Consider the following 13457-nt stretch of genomic DNA (forward strand, 5'->3'; position numbering starts at 1 on the left):
AATGCTTCCAAATAGAAGTGAGGCCAGCAAAGAACAATGACAGCTCTAAGCCACAGGAATGACACATCTCTATGAATGAAAACAAAGTGAACATTAGCTGCTGCATATCTTCATTTAGATATAAGTTTCAAATTTTTCATGCTGAGTTTTATTTTATTTATTTATTTTACATTTGTTTACCGGGGAAATCTGACTGGACATAGCTGTCCATTTGCAGTAGAGGCCCAGGGAGAAAAGCTCCAGAACAATTTGTAAGATACAATACCTAAGATGTTTACATAAGCATAATGGTTTAGACGTACAATTAAGAAATATAGCAGGTAGTAACATATGATTATACGATCATACAGTTTGCTTAGTACAGGTAATATTGAACATGTAATGAAGATAAAAAGAAAAGGAAAGAAAAACAAAAAATACTAAACAGCTTGTCTATGAGCAGGTATAGACAAGTTCATATAAGGATCAATGACATGTAAGGGAAAGTTATTCAACTTAATCTAGCTGAGCGTTAGTAATTTAGGACATGACAGAGGGGAGTAGATGGCCGTGGGTAGGAATCTAAAGTGAGATAAGATTTAGTGCATCTGTGGGGGTTTTAAAGAGGAGGTTGGATAATGGGCAGGGAAAAGGCGTTAGAATATCTCAGCCAGGTGCGAGGCAGTTACATGTCCAAGAGGTATTTAGGTGGGAAGGGAGTTGTCGTTTGAAGATGTTTTTGTTAGGTTATACCCTGAGTTCTAGTGGTAGGGAGTTCCAAGTCTTGGCAATGTTGCTAGAATTCAGGGAGTCACCAGAGCTGTAATGGCTTTTGGAGATTGTGATTAGTGCCTTGTTAGTGGATCTAAGTTCTCGGTTATTGGAGTAGAGGGTGATCAAGTCTTATAAGGCAGGAGTTTTGTTGGGATGGTACAGTATTTGGTGAGTTAGAGTAAGTTGGTGAACTCATTACAGTCTAGTCCGCCTCCAGGCGTTTCTGTAGTTACCTCCTACTGCCCCTCTAGGTGTCAAATATTACTTGTTCATATTAGCATTAATAATTCAAAACCCATGCTACATACAAGGCATCAGAATATTTTATCTTGAAGCATACATGATGGCAAACACAATTGTATTGATATTTGACCTCGGTCAGGGAGTATTTGTTAGAACGTTTTTAAAAGCTAAAGCCACACCCACTAGGAGTTAAAGGTGCACACTCAAAAGAGCTGTACTGGAGGGAATGAGTTAAGGGCTAAGGTGTTTGGGAGTTCTAGCCAGGAAAGTTGTTTTAGGGCTTGATGGTGGTGAGTGCAATAGGAGGAGTTTGCGGCACATTTTGCTATTTTGTTGTAGCATGCTGATAGTTTGTTTAAGTCACTCCTGTTTAGATTAATTAGGACAGGAGAAGCATACAGTAAGGTAGAGAGAAGATGGGTACAAGCTAGGATGACTTTACTGTTGTTGGTTAGGAAGTTTTTACATCTGTAAAGAGTACTTGTTTTTTTGTGGACTTTGTTTATTGTTTGAGCTATACATTTGTCAAATTTCATGTTGTTGCCAATGATGACTCCTAGTAATTTGGTTTGGGTGACAGGGGAGACAGGGGTATTATCTGATGCAGGAATAGAGAATGGGGGATTGGGTACTGTTGCTTTGGAGGGATGGAAGAGCATGTGTTGGGTCTTTTTAGGATTTATTGTTAGCTGGGAGTTTGATAGCCAGGTTTCAATGGATGTAAAGGCTTCTTGTGTCTTGATTTGAAGTTGTTGGAGGGTGGGGGCAGAGCAGATTAAGGTGGTGTCATCAGCATATTGAACCAGGTTTGCTAGAGGGGTGACTTTGTGAAGATTATTTGTAAATATACTGAAAAGTAGGGATCCTAAGACTGATCCTTTGGCTAGTCCTAGTTTCACAGGAAGAGGGGGGGGGGGAGTTTTTCCACTAACAGCTTGTTGGCACTGGGAGAGGTAGTCTTGAAACCATAATTGAGTGGGGGCAATTAGTTTTAATTCTGAGAGTGCTGTTACAAGTTCTATATTGGAGACTGTATCAAATGCCTTTGATAGGTCAAGGAATACTGCAGAAACTAGTTGGCCATTGTTGCGTTGCATATTTACTAGGTTACTAAATTGAATGAGTGCAGTGGTAGTACTATGGTTGGATTGGAATCCATGTTGAGTTTTGACAAGAAGATTGTTGGAGAGGAGATGTGTTAGGATCTGGGTATGGATACATTTTTCAAGTATTTTTACCAGTGGGAAAAGTATAGCTATAGGGAAATAGTTAGTTAGGTCAGTGGAAGTGCTCCGTATTGGTATAATGTGGGAGATTTTCCAGAGAAGTGGCACTTTTTGTTCAGAGCATGATCTGTTTATGATTATTGAGATTGGATGGGAAATGGATTTGGCAGCTATTTGTAGGAATTTGAAAGGTAGTCTGTCTGCTGCTAGAGTGGTGGGTTTAAGTTTGGTTAGGTATCTATAGATTGTATTGGTTGGAATTGGTTGAAGGGTGAAGGAGTTTGGGTTATTTGATGGGTTAAGTAGTATAATGGGGGTTGAGGAGGGTGGGTCTGTTGATAGATTTGGCATAGAGTTGGTAAATAATTCATTTCATTGGGTTGCTGTGTTTATGGAGGTGGTATCTATATTTGGATGAGGAGTCTGTGATTTACCTGGTTGGAGAATATTGTTTATAGCAGCCCAGAACTTTTGTGGGTTGGTAGTTTGCTTAGATTGAATTTTGTTATTGTATTTATGTTTGTTGGTGCTGATTTTTTTTTACTGTGTTTCTCAGTTCTAAGAATGTTTGCCTAGTAGGAATAGTTTTGTTTTTGCCCCAGGTGCCCCATGCTTTGTCCCTTTGTTTCATAAGTTGCCTAGTATTCTTGGTAAGCCATGGGGCATAGATGGTTTTAGTGCGCATTTGTCTTGGGGGGCAAGTTGGTTGAGAATGCCTAAGAAGATAGTGTTGAAGTACACAACTGCTTCGTCTAAAGGAAGTGTTAATGGCTGAGACCAGTTAGAGTGGTTAAGGGCTGTATTAAGGTCATCAGCCCTGAAGGTTTTAGTGTATCTTATGTTTTTAAGGGAGATAGTTTTAGTGAGTTTAATTTGGTCCCTGATGAAAAAGGTTGGGAAGTGGTTGCTTAGAGTGTCGGGTAGTGCCTGATGAAAAAGGTTGGGAGGTGGTCGTGGTAGTGCCTGATGAAAAAGTTTGGGAGGTGGTTGCTTAGAGTGTTGGGTAGAGCTTGATGAAAAAGGTTGGGAGGTGGTTGCTTAGAGTGTCGGGTAGTGCCTGATGAAAAAGGTTGGGAGGTGGTTGCTTAGAGTGTCCGGTAGTGTACCGAAGCTATGAGTGGAAGATGGGTGATTGGTGAGAATTCAGTCTAGTATTGATTCTTTTTTTGAAGTTTTGTCTGTCCTAGTAGGGGTTTGTATAAGTTGTGAGAAACCATAAAGGTTAATATGATTTGAGGGCTGGGGTGAGTTAAGTGAGGTCCAATCAATATTGAAGTCGCCTAGTATAACTGTTTTATGGGGAGGATTTCAGATTCCCAGTGGATTAGAGATTCTAGGGTTTTGTTATCTTCTGGAGGGATATATACTCCTAAGATATTTAGCTGTTTTTGTGTACTTAATCTTACCTTAGCAAGTAGGATCTCTGCATTATTAAATGCAGAGATTTCTAAGTTGAATAGTTCAACATTAATGTTGTACTGATATAGGAGAGCAGCTCCACCTCCTTTTTAGTTGTACGCTCTTTTCATAGAATTTCTTCATTTTTTAATATGTGGTTTGAGCCATGTTTCTGTGAAGAAGATTATGTCAGGTAAGTATAATGCTATGGTTGCATGGACCTCAGTGGTTTTGTTAGGGATGCTTCTTATGTTATGATTTATTATTAGAATACACGATGTTTTCTTGAGTAGGATGGTATTGGTGTTAGACTGATTCTGGTGATTTACTGGATTAGTTAGTGGACCTGGGTTTGGGGTTGATATCTCCACTGCATAACAATCGAATCACGAAGAAATGTGTAAGAACCAGGAACAGTGAATGCAAAAGCTCACCAGACCCAAATCCTCCGGACACACAGGAAAAGTAAATGCAAGGCTCCTGCTGGTTGTTAAGAAATATATATGTATATTCTTTGTTGCAATAAATCCAATCGAATGTGCTAAATCCAGTAGAACTCTTTTTTATTGTCACAAACAATAATAAAGTCCAAACAAAGTAGAAGACAAGCGCTTTCGCCCGGTGATACCGGGCTTTTTCAAGTACAAACCAATAGGAAATGCTGTCAGCTTAAATAGCTTGGCAAAAAACAATTGACATATTAATTGGGTTAACTTGATTGAATAATTAACCACATTCAGTACCTTGATAGCTAAAAATTAAAGCTGCAGTAACCTTGCAGCAAACCCAACAGTAGCAGTACTGAAATTTAAAAAATTAATCAAATGCTAGTTAAACTGCTGAAAATTGTAAGAGTGTAATACTATTGAGTAATAAATATTAATAAAAATTAATAAAAAACTGAGTTGTTTGTGGAAACCATAAATAAATCCCAATACCTTAATTATGGCTATTGTGATTAAGTTTAGACCGTCCTACTAAGTTGTATGGATTCACATAACTACAATAATCTGTTGCATTAATGTATTTATATTAATTCTACTTTGTTTGGATTTTATTATTGTTTGTGACAATAAAAAGAGTTCTACTGGATTTAGCACGTTCGATTGGATTTATTGCAACGAAGAATATACATATATATTTCTTAACAACCAGCAGGAGCCTTGCATTTACTTTTCCTGTCTGTCCGGAGGATTTGGGTCTGGTGAGCTTTTGCATTCACTGTTCCACTGCATAACAGGTGAGAGGCAATGTTTATTACAGTTTGTAGGTATTTGCAGAAGGTTAAGTCACATTGTATGGATAAGCTAGATTTGCTTTGATAATGGAGGAGTTTGTACGGGTTTACATCATAGGTGATATGGTTAAAGAGTGAGGGTGAGATGAGTAAGGGATAGTTAGTAAATTTTGGAGGTGAAGTTGACGTGGAGCGACTTTTGTTGGGGTTTGTGATGTTGTTGAAGTAGGGTGAGGTTAGGTGGGCAGTGATGGTTCATAGGTTGGTACTAGGCTATCGGCCCTAGGGCCTATGCAAGCCTAGCCATAAGAATTCCCTGGATATTTCTTCCTACAATATTTACTTCTCTGGACCCCTGTCTAGCAGGGCGACTGACATGATCCCCGGGATGAATTTCCTATTTCCCATCCAATCATCAAGAATCCTTTTGAAAAGGGCCAATGAGGCGCTCTGCTTGACATGTATGGGCAGTCTATTCCAGAGTATGGGGAGTCTCTGGGTCAGGATCCTATCCCTCCAGCATGTTTTGTTCATTGTGATGACAAGGTTTAGATCCCTGGAGCATGTGGCTCTGAGGGATTGGGATTTCTTTAGATGGAGCATGTCCAACAGCTCAGGGTTTGACATGGCCTTGTATGTTAAGCAGAGATCGCCTCTGAGTAGACGATATGCCACAGAGTATAGCTGGAGTTTTTTTAGACGATCAGCATATGGCATCTGCTTTAGGCCTGTGATTCTTTTAGTGAAGTATTTCTGTGGCCTTTCCAGCTGTTGCAGATGTCTTGTGAGGTACATACCAAATGAGGCATTATACTCTATAATGGGTCTAATGAAGGATGAGTACAGTGGGACAATGACCTCCTTTTTTCTGGATGAAAAGTCCTTAGTGATGAGGTGTTCCACATGGAAGGATTTCTTGACTGTTCTGGCGATGTGGTTATCAGAAGTGAGACCACTGTCCACCTGTGTCCCTAAGTCTCTCATAGGTTCATAGGTTCATACTAGGCTATCTGCCCTAGGGCATTTATAAGCCTAGCCAGAGTATGTTTGGCTTTCGCCACCCATTTTAAATTAATTTTGCTATGCCCTTTTTCGAGGTTAGTATACTGTGCCTCTGTCTAACAGTGACACAGAAGTGATACCCGGGGTAAACCTATGATCTCCCATCCACTCATCAAGATTCCTCTTGAAGAGAGTCAATGAGGGACTCTGCCTAACCTGGACTGGGATTTTATTCCAGAGTGAAGGGAGCCTCTGGGTTATGAATCTGTCCCTCCAGCATGTCCTATTTATTTCAGTGCTGAGGTTCAAGTCTCTCGAGCGTGTAGCTCGATGGGATTTGGATTTTTTGAGGTGCAGCATGTCCCTTAATTCCGGGTTGGACAAGGCCTTATACGTCAGGCACAGGTCACCTCTGAGCAGGCGGTATGCCACTGAGTAGAGCTGGAGTTTTTTTTAACCGGGCAGCATATGGCATCTGTTTGAGCCCTTTGATCCTCTTGGTGAGGTACTTTTGGGGTCTTTCCAGTTGCTGTAGGTGTTTGGTAAGGTACATCCCAAAAGGGGCATTGTACTCGATTATGGGCCTGATGAGGGATGAGTAAAGATGCACGATGAACTCCCCTAATCTAGATGTGAATCCCTTCATGATTAGATGGGCTATATAAAATGTTTTTCTAACCACTTTGGCCACGTGGTTGTCAAATGAGAGATTGCTATCAACTTGGGTCCCCAGGTCCCTAATTACTTCTTCTGTACTTAATGGATTACCACCTATGTGGTAATTTGTGGGCACTTTGTTTTTGCCAAAGGGATGACTATACACTTTTTGGCGTTTAGCTTGAGGCCATGGCTCTGGCACCAGTTGTCTGTTTCTATGAGGCCCTTTTGGAAGATGCTTGTGTCGGCTGGAGAGTCGATTATGGTGCCCAGTTTGCAGTCATCTGTGAACTTGGTCAGCCACAGTCCTTCCATGTTGGCCTGTACCTCCGAGAAATATATACCAAACAAGAGAGGTCCCAGGACTGAGCCTTGTGGGACGCCACTTGTAACTGGTTTGGAGTCTGACATGGCTCCAGCAATTCTAACCATGTGGGTTCTGTCCTTGAGCCAGTTTGCAACCCATCTAGTGACATAGGGGTTTATATTTAAGCTGGTGAGCTTATCTATAATGCCCGAGTGAGGTATTGTATCGAAGGCTTTTGCGAGGTCCAGATAGGCTGTGTGGACCACCTTCCCTTCGTCAATGGCCTTGGTGACTGTTTCAAAGAAGTCAACCAGGTTTAAGAGGCAGGATCTGCCCTTAACAAAGCCGAACTGGGTAGGATATAGTGTCTGTAGGTCCCCAATATCTTTATTTATGAGGTCCATGATGATCCTTTCCATAGCTTTGCAGACCAAGCTAGTCAGGCTTATGGGGCAATAGTTTCCAGGGTCCGTTGAGGCACCACCTTTGTGGAGAGGGACCAGTGTTGCTGTACGCCACTCTTTGGGTACATATCCTGTAGTAAGGCTGAGATTGAACAGTAGTTTTATGTTTGGGTTTAGCTCTTCTTGAAGTTCATGTAGGACGCAGCCTGGGACACCGTCTGGACCCATTGATGCTGTGTTTTTTGCTTTGGAGAGGGCGGCTCCCACCTGAGCATCTGAGATGTCAGGGGGGCAACACTCTCACACTTTCGATGTTTAGTGTCCTGCCACCTATTTGGTAATTCATGGGTACATGTTTTTTTTCCAAAGGGGATAACTATACATTTCTTGGCATTAAGCTTGAGCCCATGGCTCTGGCACCAGGCATCTGTTTCTGTAAGGCCCTTTTGTAGAATATCCACATAATTTGGGGATTCAATAATGGCTCCCAGTTTGCAGTCATCTGCAAACTTCGTTAGTATTGGCCTGTACTTCAGAGAAGTAGATGCCAAACAAGAGTGGTCCCAGGACTGAACCCTGAGGTACTCCACTTGTCACTTGTCTGGAGCTGGATTTGGAGTCGGCTACTTTTACAGTCTGGATTCTGTCAGTAAGCCAGTTAGCAACCCATCGAGTGACATAGGGATTTATTCCCAGCTTAGTAAGTTTATCTATGATTCCAGAGCGGGGGATAGTGTCGAAGGCCTTGGTGAGGTCCAGATAGGCTGTGTGGACCACCTTACCCTCGTCCACAGCTCTGGAGACTGATTCGAAGAAGTCAATCAGATTCAGGAGACAAGATCGGCCCTTCACAAACCCAAACTGGGTGGGGTCCAGTGTTTGAAGGTTGCCAGTGTCTTTGTTTATAAGTTCCATGATAATATGTTCCATGCCCTTGCAGATCAGGCTTGTCAGACTGATGGGACGGTAGTTCCCAGGATCCAAGCTGAATGCTCCCTTGTGGAGTGGGATAACTGTAGCTGTGTGCCACTCAGTGAGCACAAAGCCTTAGGTGTGGCTATGATTAAACAACACACTTAGGTGAGATGCCAGTTCATTTTGTAGTCCATGTAGTACACAGCCTGGGATGTCATCTGGTCCCATGGATGCTGTATTCTTAGCTTTGGAGAGTGCGGTTGCTACCTGTGTGGCCGTGATTATTGGAATTTGGCAATCTTTTGGTATTGAGATGGGCCCTTTAGGGGGTGAGAGGGGGGTGAAGTGCTAGTGCTAGAATTATTTGCTGGGAATACATGTTTGGAACATTAGAAGTGGTAGGAGTGTATAGAAATAATCCTGTGGAATATGTAGAGATTCTGATAATATACTGGTAGGTTGGACTGTAGCTACTTTGTGTGATGGGAGGTACTATATGTATAGTGTGTAATATGAGAGCAGAGGTAGGGAAGGGGGTGGTACTAGTTGTTTACATGGTTGGCTGAGGGATGAGGGCTGGGTGTGGGTGTGGTACAGTTAGGTATAAAGGAAATGAGCAGGGGTTGAATGGGAATGAGGGTAGGGTAGGGGAGTGGAGTGGGCAGAACCCTACCTAGCAGGTATGAGCCAAAAAAAAGTCTCAGGAGTCTGACTGCTGAAGGTAAGCAGCGTTGTGTCTTATTCACATGTATTGTGCCCATTTACTGTGTTTGCATCATTTATTCACTGTGTATTGAGAATAAATGCTGAGAGGGGACTTGGGTGTCTTTACTGTAGACAGAAACATTTGTGAAGGTAAGTATCTGCAGAGCACTGTCCTGCTTACAGGACCAGCAACTTATTAGGGCTGAGATTCAGCTGTTTGGTGGCATTCTGCTGCCACTTAGTGGCAGCTTGTTTTAATGGCAGGGAACGGAAAGAGGGAAAAGTCCTTATGAGCATACACAGTATGCCAATATAACAAAAAGAAGTAAAAACACTCACAGTTAGATGCAATAATTAGTTTCTAGGGAGTGCACCTACATAAGAACAATTCAGAGAGTGAAAGTCCCATTCGTAAGTCCTTTTTCCTTCAGATGCTTTAGGAGTTGAGTACATCAGCTTTGTTTCTCAGTTGCATGTAGAAATTGCATTACTCTGTGGTGAACCTGGAACTAGAACATGGCAGTTTGTGCCAAGCACAGCTAAGTACTGCCAGATTAGCCTTAGCGCTTGTCACCTGAGCAGAAGGGCACCATTTTCCTCTGGTACTGACTTAGCTTTTATCTTGTACACTACAGAAACCCACATGGATCAGCTGACATCTTTGTATCAAGGCTTTCAATCTCCTCATCTGTTGGTCTGACCCGAGATTCTGCAGGACGTCCTAAGATGCAAAGCAATAGTTGTCAAACCACCATAAGCTCAACAATAGTTGGGGAAAGGTAATTTTCGTTTTCTGCTTATTACTTTTTGTATAAATGTTATTATTCAGCTCACAGATATCCTGACCATATTCACACTCCTATTCAGTCATTCACAAAGTGTCAGTTATTGGAGCTCAGGCTCACGAGGATTATTTGACTCATTAGAAACATTTCCATACCTCAGAATATCACATAAGTCATTTACTCATGTATGTAACAAGAGCGGAGATATTGACTGTCTGTGGGTACGTATTCATTTTCTGTAATGTAATTTATGCTTTTATGGGCTGTCACAGGGTGTAATGCATCAGTCATTCTCAGACGGAGACACCAACAACACTAAGATCCTGCATTCCATACTGAAGCCTTGCTGTTCTGTCTGGGATGTTAAGTTCTGTTAATGCAGATACACTCTTGAAATTCCAAGTTCTCTAATCAGTTAGTAAAATGGCATTACTTGCTTTTTTGTCATGTGGATATTTGTCCACTGCACAAACATAGCATATAAGAAAGTAGTATCACACTTTAGTACAATACTTTGCTTTAACATTACTGGATGGTATAACCTTCTATATATCAGCAATGTATCAGGACATGAGGACAAGGTGAGGGGCAATATGCAAAGCTCACACCACGCACACCATCCATATTAAGCGTTCCCAGGCAATATGAAAGGCTGACATCACTATCCTATAATCATGTGTAAAAAAAGACGTACAGTGAATTTCTGTCCATCTCCCTCATATGGTGCCATTCAAGTCACAGAATGATCATACCTCTAGCAGAAGATGCTCCAGCCATCCCATACACCATAGTACATGGCTGGTGGGTAATAAAGTAATCAGACAGCATCAGTTTCCCCACCATCTCACATTTGTCTGCCCAGCTGCCTGTGTTCCCACAGTCTCACCCATACTTCCTCCACTATTTCCTGCAAATGTAGTGCTGTATAATGCACTGTTGGTGTGTACATCTGTGCCACTGGTATGATACACAAGTGATGAGATTCTGATTATTAATCATGCTTCATTACTACCATATCCAAGTACTCTTGTCTTTGCCTCTGGTGCACACAACAAAGGCCATGTAAGTCGTCAGCTGCCCATTCTTCTTAAATACTGAAGACTGAAATGTTGACAACCGAGTCATTCTCAGTGTATTGTGTTTGTATATCTTCTAATAAAACCGTGTGGTGTACCCCTAAAAAGCTATAAGTCTGGGGAAGGGCTCTTACTCAGCATTTCAAGCCAGAATTGTTGACTTTCTTGTACGGCCGTCAGCCTTTGTACTGTCCCTTTCCTTGTTTCACTTTCTGATAGAAGCTTTTTTCTTTATTTCTTGATTCACTGTTTATATAGAATTCTCACTATTATGATGTTTTATTATTATTATTATTATTATTATTATTTATTTTATTTATGTATTTATTTGTGGAGGCTGAATTTTCCATAGTTCAAATGTTTTATAATGAAGCATTAAGCCTGTTTCTTAGGCTTCTTGTTCCACACCAGTGACACAAGTCGACAACTCTGCTGTTACAGGCTGTTTTCCTGCAAAAGATCCATTATCCCTCATGAAGCCAAAAGCCTGAGTTTCTGACAAACTAGTTGCCTCCCTTTTCTGCATATTTAATCTCTCTTCCCAATCTTTTCTGACCTCATCTGATTAATTCCTATACTTATCATGCAATATTTTATATCCCCTACTGAGTTTGCAGACTTTAGAAATTCCCTACAGAGTTTTCTGTCAGGAATACTGAGCGAGTAAATAAGTGTAACTATGGAAATGATTCTTTTGAGTTGGGTTGCAGATTTGAATTGCCTAGACACAGTAAGAGCTTCTTCAGTTTAATTCTGGTGGCTGCCAAAAAAGCAATTACTATATAATGGAAATCAAAATCTAAACCAACTATACTTGAAGTAGTGAATATTGTTATCGAGATACATGAACAAGAAGTGAGATCTTTAGAAAAGGTGAGGAGCAAATTACACAGAAAACAATGGAAATTGTGGGAACAATACATGCAGAAAAAATGTTTTGCAGGAAGAATGAGGTTGAGGAGAAGGCAGGAATTGAATAATTTATGTAATATTGCTTAGATTATAGGATATATAGCAATATATGTGATGTATAATGTTTGTAAATGTGAAACTGTTAATATGGTGTGTTTACTTTTATATAAACATAAGTTTGACTGTGTCACAAGTGATAATTCAATAAAGGTATTAAAAAAAAAAACTTGTTGCCACCCTTGGACTTTTATACTGATGTTCCTTCTTCACAGCCCTACTAAAGAAAACAGGAACAGATTATTCGTACAGGTCCCTTACTGGAAAAATAGTATGTTAAATTTAACCCGTGTATGACTGTCAGATGCAAACATTGGAAGCATGCATTACAATTTACGTTGCTACACATTGGCATCTCTTTTCTGTGACACAGTGCATTACTTTTCATTAGACAGAACAGATGACATTACGACGGTTCTAGAACTTATTAATAATACTCCTGCTTCAGTGAGCTCATTCCCTACAGACAATAAGGTTAATCAAAGGTATAAGGTGCTCGACTCTGCTGCCAATGGACCAGCTTGGTGCAGTGCAGTACTTTTCATTAGACAGAACAGATGACATTACAACGGTTCTAGAACTTGTTAATAACACTCCTGCTTCAGTGAGCTCATTCCCTACAGACAATAAGGTTAATCAAAGGTATAAGGTGCTCGACTCTGCTGCCAATGGACCAGCTTGGTGCAGTGCATTACTTTTCATTAGACAGAACAGATGACATTACGACGGTTCTAGAACTTGTTAATAACACTCCTGCTTCAGTGAGCTCATTCCCTACAGACAATAAGGTTAATCAAAGGTATAAGGTGCTCGACTCTGCTGCCAATGGACCAGCTTGGTGCAGTGCAGTACTTTGGCCAATGGGCAGCTTTTCCATTTTGGTGGAGGTGTAAAAGTACTGGCCAGAGTGGTACTGCCCTTTGGTGAACCCCTGAGGAGCCATACGATAACAGGTTAACACAATGGTGTCATTGTCATATTTGATTTATATGTGCTTGCTGTACTGGGCATACAATGAAGCCCCCACAATACATTGAGGTGAATGGGTAAGTGGATAGATATTAACGTTCCCACCCCACACCCCTCCAAACAACCCTCAGCCACAAATACTGTGTCCAGCAATCTAGCACAGAAAGCCAGTAGGATAACAATTCTCTGGAGGAGGTAAGTGACAAAAGGAACTGAAATGACAGGATGGGGCTGAGTAAGTTGAGCTAATGGGTGAAGATATAAATGACCATGTTGGAGACAGGGAAAACAAAACCTGAAAGGATAAAATGACACTCTGCAAAACACAGTATTCGTGGATCAATTATAAAGACAAAAAAGGAAGACTAGAAAATAAATTCTGCATGCAGACAGGAATGGTGTATGAAAAGGACACCAACAAACATCATCTATGAAACTGCAACAGCACTAAAACAGGGAGTTAGTAGAGAAAGTAAGTTATTTAAAACAAGACACTTTTCTGAGGGTATTTTGGTATCAAGCAAAAATTTAATGGCTGCCTCTTTTTTTTTCAGCATGGATAAACTTATTCAGGCTTCCTTACAGAACGTAGTTGAAGAGCTGATAAACAAAAATGTAAGTTTATAATCTTTTTTCTCCACCTGTATTTCAATATTTTCTCAGCAAAACCTTACACTACCAGACTACTGGAAAAAGGCACATTGTCTGTGAAACAGGTTCAGATGACATCAGGTCAATGGATTATTAAAGTGAGCATGTGCACCCTCTTCAGGATGCTAGAGGAATTACACACACACACACACACACACAC

General features: G+C 40.9%; 1 protein-coding gene across 2 annotated transcripts in view; it reads left to right on the forward strand.

The window, feature by feature from the left end:
* The window catches only part of LOC122817132 (bactericidal permeability-increasing protein-like), a 286884-nt gene that overhangs the window by 95132 nt on the left and 178295 nt on the right, over nucleotides 1-13457 (forward strand). For both annotated transcript variants that reach the window (XM_044090323.1, XM_044090324.1), the window contains exons 5-6: nucleotides 9483-9626; nucleotides 13201-13261. In XM_044090323.1, coding sequence (XP_043946258.1) covers nucleotides 9483-9626; nucleotides 13201-13261 — 205 coding nt within the window. The remainder of the gene's footprint in view (nucleotides 1-9482; nucleotides 9627-13200; nucleotides 13262-13457) is intronic.

The sequence above is a fragment of the Protopterus annectens genome, chromosome 12.part0 (assembly GCF_019279795.1).
Source record: "Protopterus annectens isolate FY-2018-M chromosome 12.part0, PAN1.0, whole genome shotgun sequence".
Lineage (NCBI taxonomy): Eukaryota > Metazoa > Chordata > Ceratodontiformes > Protopteridae > Protopterus > Protopterus annectens.